At 42.1% G+C, this 20,589-nt stretch overlaps 1 protein-coding gene across 2 annotated transcripts in view; it reads left to right on the forward strand.

The window, feature by feature from the left end:
* MDFIC (MyoD family inhibitor domain containing) overlaps positions 1-20,589 on the forward strand; it is a 99,976-nt gene that overhangs the window by 53,342 nt on the left and 26,045 nt on the right. For both annotated transcript variants that reach the window (XM_075558577.1, XM_075558578.1), the window contains one exon: positions 18,393-18,668. In XM_075558577.1, coding sequence (XP_075414692.1) covers positions 18,393-18,668 — 276 coding nt within the window. The remainder of the gene's footprint in view (positions 1-18,392; positions 18,669-20,589) is intronic.

Consider the following 20,589-nt stretch of genomic DNA (forward strand, 5'->3'; position numbering starts at 1 on the left):
TAGATGCAGTACTCATAATTCATACTGAGGATCGTATTCTCAGATCTGTATTAGTCATGGTAGCTGGGCAAAATCCAGCCTGGTTTCTTGGCAAAGGAGGCACTTACTTGTGGAGGTAAATCCATCACACAGTCTGCATCCTTCTTTTCTGAACTCTCCATCCATCCTCTGCTGGTCCAGGTGAATAGAGACGGGTGATTGTGTTATAATAGAAATGGCCACCTGCACGCGTTTAAGACCCCAGACACCATGCAATGAACTAAGTCGAACAAAGCACTGTACACGATACTCAGCCGATTAACCGAGATGTCCCATGAAACCATGACCCGCACCCTCTTCCAGAGACACCATGAGGTGTTTGGTTTTATATAAAGAGTTTCAGCAGCTTGTCTGTCTGTCTCATCATTGTTGGAAATACAGCTATCATACATTTTTGCCAATTCAACTTTTAGCTTTGGAACATTCCGTGTAATGTTGTTCTGCATACAACTTATTGACGCAGTAATTGTAGACCTGCCCTTAATCAGTGTCATTTTCCCCATCCTTTCTCTCTCACACCTCTGGTAATCATTAATGAACTTTGGTCTCTCTAAATTGCCTTCTCTTGTCTTCATGTAAGCGATGTCATCTGCTGTTTGCCCTTTTGCGATTGGATTATTTCACTCAGCCTGCCGTCAAGCCTCATCCATGCTGCAGGTATCCAGAGCGGCTTTATATTCTTGAAAAGAGTCAGAAAGCATGCCCTTTTCCCCGGGGTTGGTGTTGTCTGCAGCTTTGTCAGTCAGTCTTATGACTATGGATGAAAAGTATTCAAAATAGTGATGTGTCTAGGACGGTGTTGGAAAGATAGAGCCTTTGTCTTTAACAGTATTAAGCTGCAAAATTAATAGTAGAGCTGCCCCATCTGTGGGTCTCTTGCTTTGTGATCTGTGCTTTGTGTGCGTGGTGCGAGGGAGGGCATTGTGTGCTTTATTCCCTTGCTCTCTCCTACCTGGAACGGCTGGCACAAGGATGTACTTTCAACATATACTCAATAACGAATTTCTTAGGAAGTTGTTTTGTAGCCAAAATAATAACCTGAATTGATTCAGTCGGCTTTCATGGCAAAAGTAGAGGGAAATGCTTGTATATAATGATGTCAATCAAGTTAATCTTTAAGTGTGGTTAATGAGTTTTTCTCTGTGTGTAGTCATTTGCTGGCGCTTACATTTTGGGTAACATTTAATCCCATAGAGGTTGATACACTGATTCACATGCTTCAAATCAGAATCTAGTTGTTTACAGAAGCCTTAGAAGGGGGAAATATTTCAGTTTCAGAACAAGACTAATGAGAAAATATTGTTACTTTTATTTAATCATTTTGAAACTTCCTGTTTTGTTTAGATTATAATTCTTTGTTCACATATAATGAATTCAAAATCCGTACACGTGAACTTTTCTGTGTAGGTTTGGAAAGCCCTATTCCATAATTTTTCTGAATATTGTTGCTGTATAACATGATGTAAGCAGCTCGTTGGTCGCTTCTTATGGTAGAAATGTGCCAAGAAATCATACAAAAGTTGGCCGTGATAATTAGAACAATCTCAGCCTTTGAGTTAGTTCTTAGAATTTTCTTTTGAGTCCAAAGGTAGCAGAGAGGTGCCCCCCCACCCCCTCCAGTGAGTGCTGTTACTGGAACTGAACACACAGAGAGCTCCTTGTCCACTGCCGGATCTTACGAGAATTAATTGGAGATTAAAGTTACTCCTAATAATAACTTATCACCATTGAACTTTGAAGGATATGAGTTCTGTTGGGGCTCTTGGGATTTGCTTTCCTTTTACATATCTTTGTGTAAGCAACCAGAAACAAATTCACTTTTTGAATATGCAAGTAGTAATCTATAGGTTCCTGTACTTAACCCCACGTCTCTTAAATAGAAAGTGATTTCCATTCCCATTGCTCCCCCTCAAAGAGATACTTGTGCATCGAATATAGAGTTTACTTTCATTCAGAGCTGATCAGTCATGGCCAGTGAGCCAAAAGTGGAATCGACCAGAATTAATAAACTTGGGGTTATCTAGAATTCTAACCGAAAAAGAAAAAATGGTGAGTAAAGCCCCAAAGTGAGAGACTCAGAAGAGTCACAGATGAGCCCTTTCGGGAGACTGGGCCATGACATTGGACTATTATTAGCCTGTGGAGAGTGAGTGACACATTTTCACAGTGGAGTGGTTAGCTACCATCTTGTGCAGGACATTCTTGTTTTTGACTCAAGTATTCGAGAAATGTACATGCTTTATTTTCTAAGAAGGAAGTGACTATTTCCAGCAAATCTTTGACCTGTAATTTTCCCAGTTACCATTACTTTTCTGGTTCACCTATATTTTAAACATTTGGGTCTATTCTGACATCACTTTGTGGCCATCACTGAATTGGAATGAATTCGTTGGAAAGTCTGCTTTTATTGTGGGGGGGGGGGGGAAGGGACCTTTTAGGTATATCATTTGGCTTTGACTTTTCATATGCTATTTTCAAAAGGTTACTTAGCTAGTATTTTTATATATATTTCCCTACACACAGCATGATATCTGTAACTGAATCTTTAATTCCCTTGTTATAACTGAGAGAATTTCTTGAATCTTTGATACATTTCCACTATCCTCATATTATGCTTTTACAGAAATTCCCTAGACTCGTGAAGTGAAGGATGACGTTTATAATGGCATTGAATACCAAACTGTTGCTTGATTTATTCAGGAAGGTTGTTATGTACTGGGATCAAGTGACAGCTTAAAAGCTAGTGTAATTCATCATCATCAGTTAATTTTCACTGGGCGTCCACTGGGTGCTGAACACTGTTCAAGACTTGGTGTCAGCATGTGTATGCCTGATGAGTTTGACGGAACTTTGAAGAAGACGTGGACCTTGTCCTTAAGGAGCTCACTTTATAAACAAGGCAAGTCCTCAAATGTCCAGGATTGTCAAGTTATCTCTGCATGAACTGTAGAACTAAAAATAAATCGGGACGGATTCAGGTCAGTAAATTGAGGCACTGCCTGTTTTTTGGGGTTTTTTAAATTTGTTTTTGGCTAGCAGAAGAAACTGGGCAATGTGGACCAGATCAAGGATAGGTAGCTACTATGAGCCAGTCCTTGGTTGATGGCCTATTTATGTATGCATGTTGTTGTCAGGTGTCTTCAGGTTGGTTCTGCCTCATCGCGACCCTATGTAAAGCAGAACAAAAACCAGTCCAGTCAGTCCTGCTCCATCCTCATAATTGTTAGGTTTAAGCCCACTGTTGCGGATAACATGTTAGGTGTCAGTCCATCTTGTTGAAAGCGTCCTCTTTTGTGCTGCCCGCCGCCTTAGCAAGCATGAGGTCCTTCTCCGGGAGCTGGTCTCTGCTCACAACGTGTCCGTCCACAGTTCGTGAGACAGTCTCACCGTGTTTACCTCTCAGAGGCTTTCTGATTGTGCTTCTTCCAGGACATGCTTGTTCTCTTGCTGGTCCAAGTACTCTGTCCTCTTTGTCAGCTCCAGAATTCAAATGCATCGATTCTCTTCAGTCTTCCTTATTCAGTGTACATCGTTCACGTGTATGTGAGGTGATTGAAACTTGGATCAGGGGCACCTTAGACTGCAGAGTAACATACCTGCTTACAGGGTTTGTGCAACAGATTTATCCAGTGGAATGTGTCCTGTGATCTCTTGACTGCTAATTGGTGAACAGTGATTGTGGCAGTGATTGACTCCGAGCAGGACGGGAGCTTTAGGAACTTTGTGTGTGTATCTACACAGATACTTTTTTATCCCATACACATAACTTCAAAATGTTCCTATAACACAGACATACACTCTGCCTCTCCTCTATTTTTGTTGACTGTCACATCAGTTCTGATTTACAGCGACCCACCCAAGGACAGGATAAAGCGGTCCCATAGGGTTTTCTTGATGGGAGCAGACTGTCATGTGTTTTCTCCCAAGGAGAAATCTCCAGCTGGGAGATTTTGCCCTGCTGATCTTTTGGTTCTCAACCAAGTTCTTAAGCAGTGCCCCCGCAGGGCCTTGTGTTCTCAAGAAGAGGAGGCCAAGCATCGTCGCATCAGATCGTGCATGCAGAGCTGGTGGTCCATGTTTGTGATTCTACAGGCTTCTGGGAACGGGTTATTCCTCCTCTGAGATAGCTGAGAAAAATGATTCAGATGAATTACAATGTAGCTGCTCAAGATCTTGCAATGGATATATTAAAACATATCCGATTATAGATATTGGTGAAGGAAGGATAAAATCAGCAGTTATGTAGCCTCTAAAATGCGGTACGAGCCCCTGAGTAGGGAGCACACAGAAAATGATGTGGTTAGGGATTCTCATAAGTATCCCTGCTCCTTCCCTGGACTGACTTGCATGGCCAGAGGGTGTGCTTGCTGTAGGCGTTTCTGCCAAGCTTTCTCCTGCTTGTCTGGGGTCTTGGTTATTTGTTGTTCTTGTTGTTATCATCAAAACACTGCCTGGCCAATGCTCCATCCTCACGGTGGTTTTAATATTTGAGCCGATTGTCATAGCCATTGTATCAATCCATCTGGTCAAGGGCCTTCCTCTTCTTCATTGCCCTCTGCTTTACCAAGAGTGATGTCCTTCAATTCCGTAAGTCGAGGGCTTGAAGCAACAGAAATTCCCTGACTACCTAGGAACTAGAAATCCAAACTCTGAGTGTCAGCTTTGGGGGTTGCCTTTCTCTGTCTGTTGGCTCTGGGGAGACGTCCTGGTCTCCTTTCAATTTCTACAGGCCCAGCATTTCTTGAAGATTGCTCTTCCCCTGGATTTAGGAGTTTCCCAGTACATGGACCCCTGGTCCAAAGTACACGCTCCACTCCTGGCTCTTCTATTTTGGTGATTCTCGGTCCCTCCCTTCTCACCTCTCTCTCATTTTATCTCCTTTGAGCTAACAGGTGTCCGTTCACCACGCCCACGGGAAATCTCCCTTCCATGGAATCAAGGGTGCCCATTGTCGTACTGGTAGTTTATCCCACAGTCCATCGCTGAATAGTTGTGAAGCCACTGGGAATCCTGGCCCAGCCAACTTGACACCTATTTTGGGGGACACAATTCATTCCATGACCCTGGGTGCCTTCATGACCATCCCGAGAAAGGCTGTGAGGAGGGCCCTCCTGCAGGGGCCTCAGTGGTTCCTTCCTAGGCAGTAACAAGGACGTGCATTCAGGGAATGCCTTCAGGTGAAAGAGCTAAGGGCCTTATTTTACTAGGTTGCGGATTTTGCTAGAACTGCAGTTTATTTAACGCCCCTGTCAGTAGCTTATCAATACCCTGGGGATGGATTTGTTTTCCAGCCACTGCACCCAGAATTTGTACGAAAGCTTGGGATCTGACCCTTGGTCTCTTGCACTCCTGTGTAGGAGCCCTGGGCTCGCCCCTCTTCTGGCGTCCTACTTCATTGGCTCCCTGCCAGGAGCCCGGCTTCTCGCCCTGGTGTGGCTTGTCCTGAATGGCTGCTCCCGCCCTGTGTCCTAATCCTTGTGAAGGAGTTCTCCGAATTGCTGATGGGCAGGCAGGGGGGAGGAGCTTGAGAACACCGAAGATCTCAGGCCTTCATGGTTGTCTCTCTCCATCTTTTTTCTAATACTTCACCTTTTCCTTGCCAGCAGGCCAGGTGTGTTGTAGTCAGGTACTGTCGGAGCTGTTCCGCCTCATCGGAACCCTGCGGACAACACCTAGCCCGGTCCTGTGCCATCTTCACAATTGTGGTTATCTTTGAGCCCATTGAGGTGGCCACTGTGTCCATCCCTCTTGTTGAAGGCCAGATGTAGACAGTTACAAATCATCTGGGTGCGCCCCCCCCCCATCTAGCGTGGGATTCTCGGGGCAGTCGCCATCCCAGAGCTTGGCTCCCATGGCTACGGCTATGGGCTGTGTCATGTGAGTGAAGCCAGGGGGGTTGGGGCTGAGATCCAGACCACGTGCTAGTCCCAAGTCTTCCATTCAAGACTTTTTGAAATGTTTCTGTCTAGACCTTTCTGGATGTTCACGAAAGCAAACGTACTTTCTTGGTGTGTTGGCTGTTGTTGCCTGCAGTGAAATAGAACTTCCCTTAAGGAAACCCAAACCCACTCCCTTCCAGCTCATCCTGACTCGCAGTCCCCCTAGATTGGGTTTGTGTGGCCATAAGCAGCCTCGACTTTTCCCTATAATGCGACTGCTGGGTTTCAACCACGGACCTTGTGGTTAACAGCCCAACGTCTAAAGCACAATGGTACCAGGCTCCTTTCTGTAGTTAGTTTTCTGCTCTTTTTCCTTGACACAATAAAATGTGTGTACTTTTAGTGTAGCAACTCGTAAGAAGCACAAGAAGTTCAGTGTCTTAACGTGTGCGTGGCTATCTGCAAGACATCCTGAAAGTCTAGTCACAGTGTGCGCGTGGTTTAAGTCCTGAAAACGAACGGGAGGGAGTTTATTTTCACGAACTACTCTGCTATTGAGTGTTGTTGACTGCTGCCTTTCCTGCAGTAGACGGAGTGGTCCTCATTGTCCCCTGTCTTGCCTTTTCTCGGCTAGTTTTCACAGTGCAGCAGCTTCCTCTTGCTAATAGCTTTTTATATGAGACCAGATGCCTTGGTTTTGAGCTCTCAGACTCGTGTCCTAGTCTTACCAGAGCACTCGTATCATGCAGAGGAGAGCTCAAGGGATCCAAAGGCTGGGCTTCATCTAGCGCCTGTATTAGGAAGTAGCTCTGCAGCTGTGTCAACACGTGTCTTGAGGTTCCAGCCAGCTAGTCCTGCCTGTTTCTTCAGGAGAGGTCTTCCAGTCTCATTGTTTTCGTGACCGGTGGAAGCTACAACCAAACTAAAGTCTCCAGGTGTCTTCCTGGCACTGGGAAACTTTAGTCTTCCTTGTAAGCTTCGCTTAGCTGTTATGCACCCTATCCCCGCAGCATATGTTCACCCACGGAACCAGCTGAACAAAATGTTTCTAAACTACTACTTAAGAAGATAGCCTTGAACTATGCCCTGTTCCATTTGTGGTAGACCATCAATTGCTTTTGAAGTAATTACCTGTAAAACTAAATATGACTAGGATATATCTTGACTTTTCTCATAAACTTTATGGTGAAACACTAGCAAGGTCGAGGAAACATTTGGTTGATAGACCAGAGATAGAAATAAGAGTTGTAGATGCCCCATAATTTCTGCCATTCTAATGCTTTGGGCGTTTTGAGCAGAACTATATCTTGAAACAATGCAGTAATAATATTACTGTATATACGTCTACTTTACCATGAATTACCAGAATTATTTTAAAAACCAAAAGGATAGCTTTAGATTTAAAAAACAAAAGCCAACTATAGATGTATTTGTTCAAAATATGACCATTATTATCTCTTTAAAATCTCAGGAATGGCTTCTTAAAAAATTATATATATATAATATATATAATCCTTGTAAAGGAACCATAGTATGAAAGTATTAGTATGGAAAGTTGACTTTATAGAGGATCATATCTTCATCTTTCCTCTTTATTGGATTAACATTTTTCAATCCTGTAAAATATACTTAGTTGTTTATATTTTCTAAGATGATTATAAGTACAAATGGAATTAATAATTTATATGCATGAAGGGATATTCAAAAAGCCTCTGGAAAATGGAATTCAAAGGATGGCATATGTATGATAGCCAGAGAAAACCTAGCCCTTCGCCGATGATTCCATTCTGACTTGTGACGACCCTATAGAATGGAATAAAATTGCCCCAGAGGCTTTCCAAGACTGTAATCTTTAGGGAAGCAAAGCAGTCTGCCACGTCTTTTATCCTGGGGTGGCCTGGGACTCAACCATTGCACTGCCCAGGCTCCTATATTTATTAGAGTGTTATAAATAATTACCGGCAGAGCTCACTAGTAGTTGACTCCGGAGAAGGATCCATTGAGAGGGAGCACAAAATGGAGTAATCATAAACACTGCCTTCCCTGTGGGATCAGATGACAAGACAATAGGGTCTTTTCATGTATCTATAATGCTTGTAAAAGACACTAATATGCAGTGAGACCTGCTAACAAGGGGAACAATTTCTATTCTCAAATGTCTGAAATAGGGACCCATGTTGCCCGGATACAGTGACTTAGTTTATGCTAGTACAGCAGAGCTTTAAGTCCAAATGTGTCATTCATTTGAACAATTCAGTGGAGGAAAAATAAAACGATAGAGCAGAGATCAGGTTATTTGGCTACTTATAACATCATTTGCAGGCCATGCAAAATTATCAACTTAAAAATGAGCCAGCTATGCTTGGCCATACAGTTAAATATCCCACCCCTAAAGTGACAGCCGGAGGAGCTTCTCTTTGGGGAGGTGTGCGAGTTAACCGGTATTGATGATTTCTTGGACCTTATACATTCTCCATCCTTTCATACGAAAAATTCTACGTTTGGAGAGACCAGAATAGAGATTTTAATTATTTAACATCTGGGGACTTTTATTAATACATAAAAATTTAAAAGAAAATGCTGTTTAATTTTCCTTATAATCCGTATTTTAAAATTTATTTTTTTATCAAGCTGTTTGTGTATTTATTAGAAAGATCCCTTACAAAAAAAAATTAAGTTTGTTTGTCTTAGTGGAAAATACAACTTGATAACATTGAATGAAAAAGAAAAGCCAAATATTATAATGGAATGTTCAAGGAGGTGGACTTAGAAAACTCAGAACACACTCAGCATGTCTGGACCTGAAAGAACTCAAGAAAAAAATTAAGCCTTGAATTCCAATTTTGAATGTTTGTAGAGGCAAAATATTGAATGACGCAGGGAGCGTCAAGGGAAGATGGAAAGAATAGAGTCAATGTATCAAAAACCAGCCCACCATTTACTGAGGCAGCGTTTGAGCAATGACCGGTGGAGCTGAAGGAAGAAGTTCAAACTGCATCGAATGCATTATTCCCAAACAAGGCTCCGGGAATTGATGTCAGGCATACCCACTGAAATGGAGCAGGGTGCTGAAGAAACACTGGATCGCAGCAGCTGACTCGATGGCACCTAACAACAATGAGAGCAACAAGTCATAAATAAAAAGGGAATGAGGGGGCTTGATGCAGGAGAGAACGAGGGAAGGGATAGAAAGAGTGTGGGCTAACAGCTAAACCTAATAGTCCTGGGAGGGTCTGTCATTGCACCTCATTTTGCAGCGGAAAGTTACCGCCATGCCCAGCCAGGTGAAGGAGCTCTCTCGGCATCGTGGAACCAGGAAATGCAGACCCTGTAAATCAAAGTGTACTTGTCTTATTAAAAGTATGTGTGCTTCACTGTCTTTGCACATGTCTTAGTTGAGGACAAAGCGTGTGAGTACACACGCTCCTGATACAAAGCCGACCACTGTCCCAGTTTGCCTGGGACTCTCCCAGATTCAAACGGAAAGTTCCACGCTCTGCAACAACCTCAGTCTGCTGCAGGATCGGACGGGTAACAACTCAACCTGATGTCGTCCTCCCAGCCCTGGTCTCACGCACTGCCAGCGAGACTGCCAGCGGCCCAGAGGACAGTGTCCGCGGGAATACTGCATGCTTTCAACTGCCCCTGTGTGCGTTTCTGAGAAGGTAACTTTGTACGAGCGTAGCAAGCTTCAGCTGGTGGTTTCAAACTGTTGAAGTTATGATTAGCAGACCCACATATAATCTAGTACACTGCCAGGGCTCACTCATCCCTGGTCAAGGATGGGAATTGGATGAGTTACATACCATTCTTCAAGAGGCAGGATAAGACTGAGGTATTCTTCCTGCACAACTACGTGATGTTTTCATTATACACCAGTGTTAATCAGATTGTGCATTGCAAAGTGTGTGTCCTTTTTAATCACAAATTAAGGATTTGGCAATGACTTCTGCAGCTATGATGCTCCTTTGGGTTTCTGCTGATGGGTTTTGGTGTCAGGCTCAGAGGGGTTTTTATGGGTAGTGTGTGTATAATCATTGTGTGTAGTTGTTTGCAGGCATCAGTAAAGTAAAAAAACCCAATTCACTGCCGTTGAGTCATGAGTAGGTAGATGCTGTTAACTGTTTTGAACCTAGAGACTCAGCATTAATTCAGTGATGGACAGAATTAAAAGGTTACTACGTTTGTAACCTTTAGGCTGCTAACTGGACAGTCAACAACTCCACACCATCAGGTACTCTGAGAAGGATGAGGCTTTCCCCTCTCACAAAGAATTGTAGTCTTGGGGGCCCACAGGGGGGCAATTCTGTCCTATGAGTTGGCATCAACTCGATGGCAGTGAGTGGGTGAGTGAGTGAGTGTATGCAGAATATATCAAAGACTGCTGAAAGTTTGTGGGAAAATGGAATTAAAGGATAATGGAATTTTCCTGTGATGTTTTTGAAGTCCTCTCGTACAGGTACATATTATATTAATAGAATTCTTCATTTATTGACATAGGTCATAAGGAGCAGGCCCTTATGTGAAAATTGGTGTATTGTGAAAATGGAGAATGACCACATCAGATCACAAAATATACAATGACTACATCATTCCATATCTTCCAAATTGTATCAGTACATAACTGCCAAACAACTGAGAATCATGGTCTAGTCAAGATGTCAACTAGCCAGCGTTCCTCTCGCCTTACCCCTCAGCCATTGTTAGTACCAGGCAGACATCGATAATGTACAAAAGAGATTTTTATGATTGCAGTAGATACAAATGTCCGCTCACAAGATAGTCGATTAGTGAGGCATAGGTATATTTTCTGTGTGTGAATATACTTATATGTGTATGTACATGCACACAGACATTTGTATACATTTAGCCGCACACTGACATGTGTACACATGGATCCACACATACCTATACATACACACATGGACACACAGTAAAAGCTCACTAACGATGGAAGGAGTAACTTGTTGTTGTCAGGTGCTTTTGAGTTGGTTCTGATTTATATGGACTTTATAGACTATGGAATAAATTGCCTGGCCTTGCACGTACCTCACATCCATCATTATATCTGAGCCCATTACAACTATGGAAAGAATAATTTAAGCTCACACGAAATTATTCCTCCCTTCCTATTCTGTGATCATTTGGTAACTGGCAATTTTAAATCAGAAGCATTTAATTTTGTTTCTGTGTATGTGCACAACAAGCATGTAAGCTGACTAAATGGCATGAGAATTCTTTTGTAATTTTATTAAATCTTAGTTGTTCAAAGAGACCAGCAACCGAAGGTGATTTGCAAGTACTAATAGATTCTGAAAGCATTTCTTTGTACCGCTACCCAGCAGCTGCTGCTCCAAGTAGAGTCATTCTTAGCTACAATATCACCTCGCTGTGGGACATGATCGCAAGAAGATCATGCTATTGACTCATTACTACCATGTATATTATTATTATGGAAAATCACTAGACCTAATTCTGTTGGTTTCCCTTCTGATTGAAAATATTTGAATCTGGAGAGCACACTATTTCTTAAGACATTTGTAACTACTCACCTCGGATATTAAAATTACAATCATGTTTCATTGTGTGAGCAAGATATATATTTTTTAATCTTAACACATATGGCATGCGGTGACCAACGTTATCCAGGTGTAAAGATGCCGAATGTTCCTATAACTGGTATTTGAAAATTTGATGTGTATTGCATTTGTTACTGAATATCAAGAATACATTTTTTCCCCTCGAATAGAGCAAATTTAAAATGGGGTCTTTTGTGGAAGCACCCATCCTGTTTAGAATGATAGAACAGATGCTGAATGTTCACATATCAAACAAAATGCCAGCTTTCTGTAGAAAAGAGGTGTCAAAAAGTTTCTTTGTACCTTTAACGCATGTGATTATGTAGTACAAAATGCAGAGTTTGTAAAATTTCTTGAATATACAGGCAAAAAAATGAATAATTCAAAACAACTCATAAGTTCTACATCCTATTGTCCCTTTATAACGCAGGCAGAAGATAGCAGTGAGCTCCCAATAGAGCTGAATTTGCACAAGTTACACCTCTGAAGATGCCAGATGGTCTATGGTCTACTTTTGAGAGCTGTCACATATGTAAAGATTGGAAAAAGAGAGACAGCTGAAAGAGAGCAGTGGATCATTAAAGGGAGAGCGCGGGTCCCTAGGCATCACTTGTGTTTTAAGAAGCATTGTGTCGCTCTCTTATTAGCGTCTTTTTTTTTTTTTAAAGCTGCACACAACTTTTTCACAATAAGGAGAGAAATTCTGTTTCATGCCAAATAGTTGTGGCTTCGTCCGTCAGAGGTTTTTGTTCTTACTCAAGAATACAAGTGTAATGTTTCTTGCTGGGTTGCCGTTGTAATTTTCATCCTTAGGGGAAAAAAAATTAGTCCTAAACCGAAGTATATCTTAAGATAGCCAATGTATGTAGGATTTATCCAGCTTTTATTAGACATACATACTGCATGCATCTTGAAAAATCATGCAACTAAGACACTGTTGCCATGTTCGGAAGCTGGTGTGAACAGATAATACTTGGTTACCTGGCTGTCGTACAAAGCATCGTAGAAATAACTAGATGCCAGTGAAACACGAAGGAACGGACTATCATTTCTCTGCCAACAGAAATAGATATCATTTTGAAGATTGAAACGTAGATAAATCGCTAAGGATCCGTTAGACTATCACTCTAGCTGGACACAGTAATTTGCAAATAGTCAATTTTGATAGTAGAGAAAGGTCAAGTCTGTCAATTTCAGAATTTGGCAGTCAGACACGATTGTCTTTTTTCCACCCTTTGAAATTTGTTGAGAATTCTGAACAATTAAGTCGTAATTCTAGATTTCTCTGACTCGAAAAGAAACCCTTCCAGCATCAGCCAGTGGCATGTTGACCGAACCAGACTCTCAGATGATATTCTTCTCAGAGAAAACGTGGCTGAAAACAGTTTATCTGGTGAGATTACTGGAAAGGACACCAAATTAAGTCTGTCTGCTTTGGCGTTTCTTCCAATACACATGCATCGCTCGTTTTATGCTCCATGGCAGTCCTTACAATGCCCTTGTAGTTGATACAAGAGGTCACAGGAACTGTAAATTAACCTCTAAATGGTTGTAGATCCATAAGAAATAGAATTCTCTTAACAGACGCTTTGGATAGTAGGGTGTGTATCACCGTCAAACAAATGAGTAACCTTTTCTTATATACCTTTTTATTTGTTTGCTTCTGAAATGAGAAGAGAAAGAAAATATTTGGATACATTTTGTAATGCTTTGTAATCTTCCCAAATACTTACTTTTTAGACACTCGTTCTCCATTTTCACTGACAAACTGAAAAACTGTGAGGCTTCCATATACTAATTTCATAAATAAGCTTTTAATTTTTACAGACTCGATGTGAATGTACACTTTTGCTTGTTAAGTAAAATCAAAAGAAATTTGTCGTCCTCCTTCGGATAGACACCTTTCAAGTAGAATATTTTGATTTGTTAAAATGCGTGTTTCCCCTCCCCCCATGAAATCCACAGACTACGGGGATAGAAACTCAGACAATAGGATGCCAAAGACTTAGTCAAATGCAAGCTCTCTTTGTCAAAAATATAAACCAAGTCTTAGTTACTTCCCAGACCACAGAGGGCTAATGGAATACCTTTCTTTATTTTACTCTAATCTGTGAAAGACGCTTTCTTGTGTCTTATTGCGTACAGAAGGACATTCCACTCTGTGGATCATAGCAAAGTATGGATAACTTTGAGAAGAATGGACATTCTGAAACACTTCATTGTGTTTCTCACACAAAACCTGTATGTAGACCAAGAGGCAAGAGGCTACTACCTGGTTCAAATTGAGAATGCTGTGTGTTAGGGTTGTATCTTTTCACCGTACTTGTTCAATCTGTTTAGCGAGCACAAAAACCAGCAGCATAGACTATCATGAAGAAGGGCTGGCTCTCAGGATTGGAGGAAGGCTCATTAACAACCTGCAATCTGCAGATGACACAAGGTAACTTGCTGAAAATCAAGAGGACGTGCAACTTCCTATTGAAGACCACAGTATTCAGTATGGATCACAACTCAGCATCAAGGAACAAAATCCTCACAACCGGATCAGTAAATAACTTCACAGTACTTGGAGAAAAGATCGGCGTTGTCACAGATTTCACTTTACGTGGATTAATAATCACGGCTCATGGAAGCAGCAGTCAAGAAATCAAATGCCCTGTTGAACTGGGCAACTCTACCACACGAACCATATTTAAGGCGGTGAAGCATAAAGGCGTCACTTTGAGGCTTAAGGTGAGCCTAACCCAAACTGGGGTATTTTCAGTTGCCTACTACGTATCTGGAAGCCGTCCAAAGAATAAGGAAGAGCAGATAGACTTGATGTATTTGGATTATGGTACGGACAACGAGATTTGACTCGAAAGAAGGTCAGTCAGATGCTTCTAGACGCGTTGATGACAAGGTTGATCTCACATACTTTGAACGTGTTACCAGGAGGGACCAATTCATGGGAAAGAGTGGCATGTTGGGGGATGTGCACAAAAGAGGAAGGCCACTAATGGGACGGATTGCTGCAGCAGCTGCAGCAGTGTTATGCTGAGACATAACAGCAGGTGTGAGGGTGGCCCAAGACTACAGGCGTTCGGTTCTACACTCGGTTCTACTGTACGAGCGTCGCCACGTGTGGGTACCTTCCTGTGGCCCCTAACAACGGCAGCGTACTTTTTCCTCTGAAACGGAGGAGTTTTGCTTTTTATATATTGGCATTTGATACATCTGGAACTTATGTGTATGAGCGCTATATATTTATCCATGCATGTTCACACACGTGTAGGACTTTCTGTGATTTATGTGTATGTGCTTACTTCAATCATGTGCAGGTATGCCTTGTTTTACAAAGGCTCACTTGGTGACACTTCACTTTTATGAAAGATACGTATTAGTGCCTGCTTTCACTTACTGAAAAAAAAAGTTCTGAAGCGGGTTTGAGGTTTTATAGGAAAATGCAGCGATTAAAACTAGCTTTCGGTGTTTGTTTTGGAGTCAGCTATTCAAGAGAGAGAGCACAGCCCAGCAGCAAGTGGTGTTTGGTTTTAGCCTGATTCCTACTAGAGATTTGTTTTTCTTCATTGTTGCTCATTTTTGCTATTGTGAAGAGTGTTTTCTTTTTGTCGATTTCCTCATTGGTTCCTGTTTGCATGTTGTAACCTGGTTGATTTTTGTATGATTGATCCCGTATTCTCTTGCTTAATTAATAGTTTTTGAGAATTTATAATGCCATAGAATTTTCTCCAGAGAATTTAAGCCGTTGGCTCATATCAAAACCTGTATCTCTTCATTTCCCAGGCTCATGCCTGTTCTTTCTCACTCTTGTTTTTATTGTTTCACCAAGGCCTCTAGTGTAACTTATATAAAAAGGGTGACGGACGCCATTTGTCTCTTTGTCCTGTGACCAAACTTGGGGCACTTCTAAAATTGTCGTGTAAAATTGTGACAGATACTTAAAAACAATCAGATTAAGGAAGTTCCCTTTAGTTCCCAACTTTTCATAAATGGGTTACTTTAAAAAAAATCAGATTAAAGAATAAAATAGAAAAGGTTTTCTTTTCCAGGACAGAATTTTAAAAAATTTTAAAAACTTTTATTTAAAGCATATGTTCTATATGTTGTTGAACTTTGTTTACCTAAGGTCATTTCTTCTTTCTTTTTTCCTTAAGATATTTTAAATTTTGAGTTACTTTATGATTACTATTGACATTTTTTATTACTATTAATATATATGGATATTTATGATTACTATTGATACTGACATGTTTGTAGCCCCTGGAAAAGGGCCTTGCACAAAGAAAACCATCAGTAGTTGCTGAATGAGTGTTGAATTACTTGTTCAGATTTCCAGTATAAATTGTCTTAAAAATATTGCTCTGCTATTGCTATATCTCTGTCTAAAGCCCCCTTTGAAGATTAATCCTGTTTCAGTTTTTTTCTATAGGTAGTGTATTAGAGGTTAACTTCCGAGTACCCCATTTGCAAGAAGGCTCTAGATGACAGTGAAACCCCAAGTCCATTTTCAAACTCTCCACTTGGATTAAGACTCTTATGAATTCCTTCTGACCATTTAACTGGCTGAGAACAGACTTGCTCTCGGGCAGAATGCCTTGGAAGGTGGATTCTCTCATTCTTCTGCAATCTGCCCAGGGAGGGAGGGGCAGTCTCCTTCAGGAGCTTGCCTGGGGTGTCCTAATGGAGATTGGAGTAGTGGGGTCCCAGAGTGGGAGCCAGGACATCGTCCAATCGTGTACACACTTCTGTCTAGCACAGTGATTCTCAACCTCCCTAATGCCACCGCCGCCCTTTCATACAGTTCCTCACATGGTGGTGACCCCCAACCACAAAATTATTTTCGTTGCTACTTCATAACTGTAATTTTGCTACTGTTATGAATTGGGTGACCCCTGTACAGGGCTGCTCAACCCCCAAAGGGATCGCGACCCACAGGTTGAGAACGGCTGCATGTCCCAGTGATGGTTCTATTCCCCTTTGGTAGTCCTACCTGTAATTATGTTAGTTTATTGATTATGACATAGTGATTTGCCACCAATCATGAACTGTAAGTTTCCTTTGCATTCCATGCCTCATTTAAGCACCTGTGTGGCCATGAATCCTTGGATGCCATTATGAGCTCATGCTAATGACCCTCTTCATCTGGATATGTTTCTGCCCTTGTGTTGTCTTTGCCCTGTTTATGACTTAAAATACATATCCTCCTTAAATTCTATTCATAGCTACTGCTTTATTCATTACATTTTCTCTATGCCTGTATTCAACAGCTCTGGTGGTTCAATGGCTAATTGCTCAGCTGGGAACTTCACAAAGCCAGTGGTTCATACTGATCAAGAGGCTCCCTAGGAGAAAGACTTAGTAATCAACGCCCCTGAAGATTAATGCCTAGAAAGCCCTATAGGGAAATCCTGTTCTGCCTTACAGGGTCCTTATGAGTCAGTCTTCTCCTCTACCCACATCCAGCAAGAATATTTGATACTATGTATGTGTTAATACAATGACCTTGATGAGAGCTGGGACTCCTCAGGATGGCCTTGTCTTTCTGCATCTTGTGGATTTTCTGCCCTCCACAGGGTGCACTCTCTTTTTTTAAATCATTTTATTGGGGCTCATACAACTCTTACCACAGTCCATACATGTGTCCATTGTGTCAAGCATTTTTGTACATTTATTTCCTTCATCATTCTCAAAACATTTGTTTTCTATTTGAGCCCTTGGTATCAGCTTCTCATTTTTCCCTCCCTTCCTACTGCCCTCTCCCCCATAAACCCTTGATAACTTGTACATTATGATTATTTTGTCATATATCGTCCAACGTTGCCCTTCACCCACTTCTCCACTGTCCGACCCCCAGGGAGGAGGTTATATTTAGATCCTTGTAATCTGTTCCCCCTTTTTCCCTCACCTTCCTGCCACCCTCCCGGTATCGCCACTCTCACCACTGGTCCTGAGGGCTTCATCTGTCCAGGATTCCCTGTGTTTCCAGTGTATATCCTCCGGTCCAGCCAGATTTGTAAGGTAGAATTGGGATCCTGATAGTGGGGTGGAGGAAGCATTCAAAACCTATAGAAAAATTGTATGTTTCATCGTTGCTACACTGCACCCTGATTGACTTGTCTCCTCACCGTGGCTCTTCTGCAAGGGGATGCCCAATTTCCTACAGATGGGCCCTGGGTCCCCACACCGCACTCCCCCTCATTCACAATGCTATGATTTATTTTGGTCTTTGATGCCTGATACCTGATCCCCGTGACGCCTCATGATCTTACTGGCTAGTGTACTTTTTCCATGTGGGCTTTGTTGTTTCTCAGCTAGATGGCCACTTGTTTATCTTCAAGCCTTTGAGACCCCAGATGCTATATCTTTTGATAGCTGGGCACCATCAACATTCTTCACCACATTTGCTTGTGCACCTGTTGTCTTCAGCGATCGTTCCAGGAAGGTGAGCATCTCAGACTGCAGAATTGTTAGAACAAAGTGTTCTTGTGCTGAAAGAGTATTTGAGTAGTGGTTCACCATCCATCTGTTTCCTTAATACTAAGCCTGTAGATATATGTATATAGATCTATTTCCTCCTCGTCATATCTAAATATATTACATCTGTATATGCCTTTATTTAGATCTCTATCAATGCCCTTTGCCTCCTAGTTCTTTCCTCTATTTCTTTGTGCTTTCCTCTTGTCGACAGGGTGCATTCTTACCACTTACCTTCACTTGTTCAGTGGAAACTTATGACATTTCCTCCTTATACAGGTTCCGGCTTTCACAGGTTTTCTTTTCTCTTTTTTTCATCATTTTTCCTACTGTGGCTAAAATCCCTAAAAAACCTTTTACCAAATGCAAATGTAGTTAACTAGACATATTTTTTCCTTTTTTTTTTTTTTTAATTTAGCCCAACCTCAGCGCTTGCCTCAGCTTCAAACTTCAGCACAGGAACCGAGTGAGGAGGAAACAGGCCAAATGAAGAAGGGCCACCGGAGCCTGAGCAATGGGAACGGGATTCACCATGGAATTCGACAGGGGTGTGCAGACAGTCGAAAACTTTCCGCACCTGTTTCTCAAAAAATGCACAGAAAAATTCAATCCAGCTTGTCCGTAAGCAATGATATCAGCAAGAAGAGTAAAGTGAATGCTGTCTTCTCCCAGAAGACAGGCTCTTCGCCTGAAGGTAAGCTCGCTAGATGTGCCTATTTCATTTGACCCAAAATAAATCCTAGTCACGAGTCCCTGTTGGATTAAGTAACCATCACTGAAGAATTTTGGTAAAATGCCCCTTCACTTCCCCAAGGACAGCGCTGGCTCCAGTGTTCCGCGCGCCCCTTCTCGAGGGAATAGTCACTATTTCAGATCTTGCTGTTGCTCCTTTCCCTAATGCCATGTGGACAATGCGACGCCCACCTCTCTCGGTGGCATGTCTGAGCCGGCGAGGAACGCTGGCGGCACGGTCGCAAGACCAGCGTGTCACACTTGCCTGCCCCTCCGAGGGAGAAGGGTGATTGCATCTGCTCCTGGGAAGATTGGCATCCAGGATTTCCTGTGCAGTGAAGGCCTCTGTGAGTTGGATGCAGGTGTGTGTGTGTGTGTGTGTGTGTGTGTGTGTGTGTGTGTGTGTGCGCGTGCGCGAGTATTTCCCCCTTCCCTGATGCAGTATGCTATTTTGTGGTTCACCATGAAGATGGCTGCTTTGTAGTTTTGTTGTGCAAGCGAGGTCCTCACTGTGCCAAGCTACCATTGGAATATGATGGGGAAATGTTCTCGCTCTTGCTGAGGCCTGGCCCAGGCAATGATGCCCGTTGCTTGGCTGGCATCTTCCCACCACTACACTGCCACCTTCACCCCCACCCTACCCACCCTGGCCCATGGCCTCAGGGCCAAGCTGCCGGAATTCCAAATTCACAAGTCACCGAGGTCCTCCCCTCGAGACTCCTGACTGTCGTTTCTGAGCTCCGATGGGGTGGGGTAGGGGGAACCCAAGTTATTACTTCTTCTTCTTCAACCTAAACCTGCCCTTGGTCTGGTTAAAGGCAGGTTAAATGCTATGAACCCGACACTCTTTTAGTGTCAAACGTAACTATGTGATGACAATTGGTCTACAGACTCCCATTCTGTTATATTGCCCGTTTTATATTAAAAAAAGAAAAGTCTCCTCTCATATTTAAGGTCCTGAATTATCACTTACTTGTGCTATCTCTCCTCTGCCCTTGAGCAATTCTGAGCATTTAAAAACTCAAGTATTATATATATTTTAAATACAGATAGATTTTTTCCTTTACGTATTAATTGCCTTGGACACTTAAATAAGGAAGTTCACTGAGATGTCTTTGTGAAACTGTCTTCCTTATTCATAGAGATAAATTGAATCATAAATAGGAAATTGTATCGAGAGTTACTGGTAATGAATGGGAGAAAGGATATTAAAGTTTGGCTACAGGTGCCTCCAACGAAACTGTGGTAAAGTGTTCGGTTGATCAAATGATATGATAATAAATGGTCTGCATAGTTTCAGGTCAGTGACACTACTTTACAAACTAATTAGATTGAAAGGGACATGATTGACACTTTAAAATGAGTTTGACACGTAAGCTGCATGGTCATCTCAGAAGCATGGGTATGTTGCTAACTGAACTGTCTCTCCAAGGGGTTGGGAAGGCAGTGTAATTTTCTGTAGAGGATCTTGGCTTCTAGATGATTGGGTGAAAGAATGCTAGTGAAATCTACTTGTTTTGTACCTTTGATTGTGCTTACTACATACGTTACCTCCATATGTCATTTTGTATTCATTTTAATGATAGAGAAGCTAACATTTGCATACGAATTCAACTTGAAGTTGTTTATGGAACCTTTATAAAAATGCTCTTGGTTTCCGGGGTTTTAATCTAATGTCTGAGTCTAGCATGTGATAGAAGAGAACACAAGAGTATGTGAGAAAGATCATTTTCCTCCTCTCCCTTTTCTCTCTTCCCCACACCCACACCCTTCCCATCACACACACTTGGGACCAGCCATGGAGATCCGCAAGAGGGAAGTATTGGGTCACCCCACTCCTGCCGCACAGCCCGTTCTGATTGGGTGGGGGACATAAGAAACGG

This window comes from Tenrec ecaudatus, chromosome 9 (genome assembly GCF_050624435.1).
Source record: "Tenrec ecaudatus isolate mTenEca1 chromosome 9, mTenEca1.hap1, whole genome shotgun sequence".
NCBI classification, from domain to species: domain Eukaryota; kingdom Metazoa; phylum Chordata; class Mammalia; order Afrosoricida; family Tenrecidae; genus Tenrec; species Tenrec ecaudatus.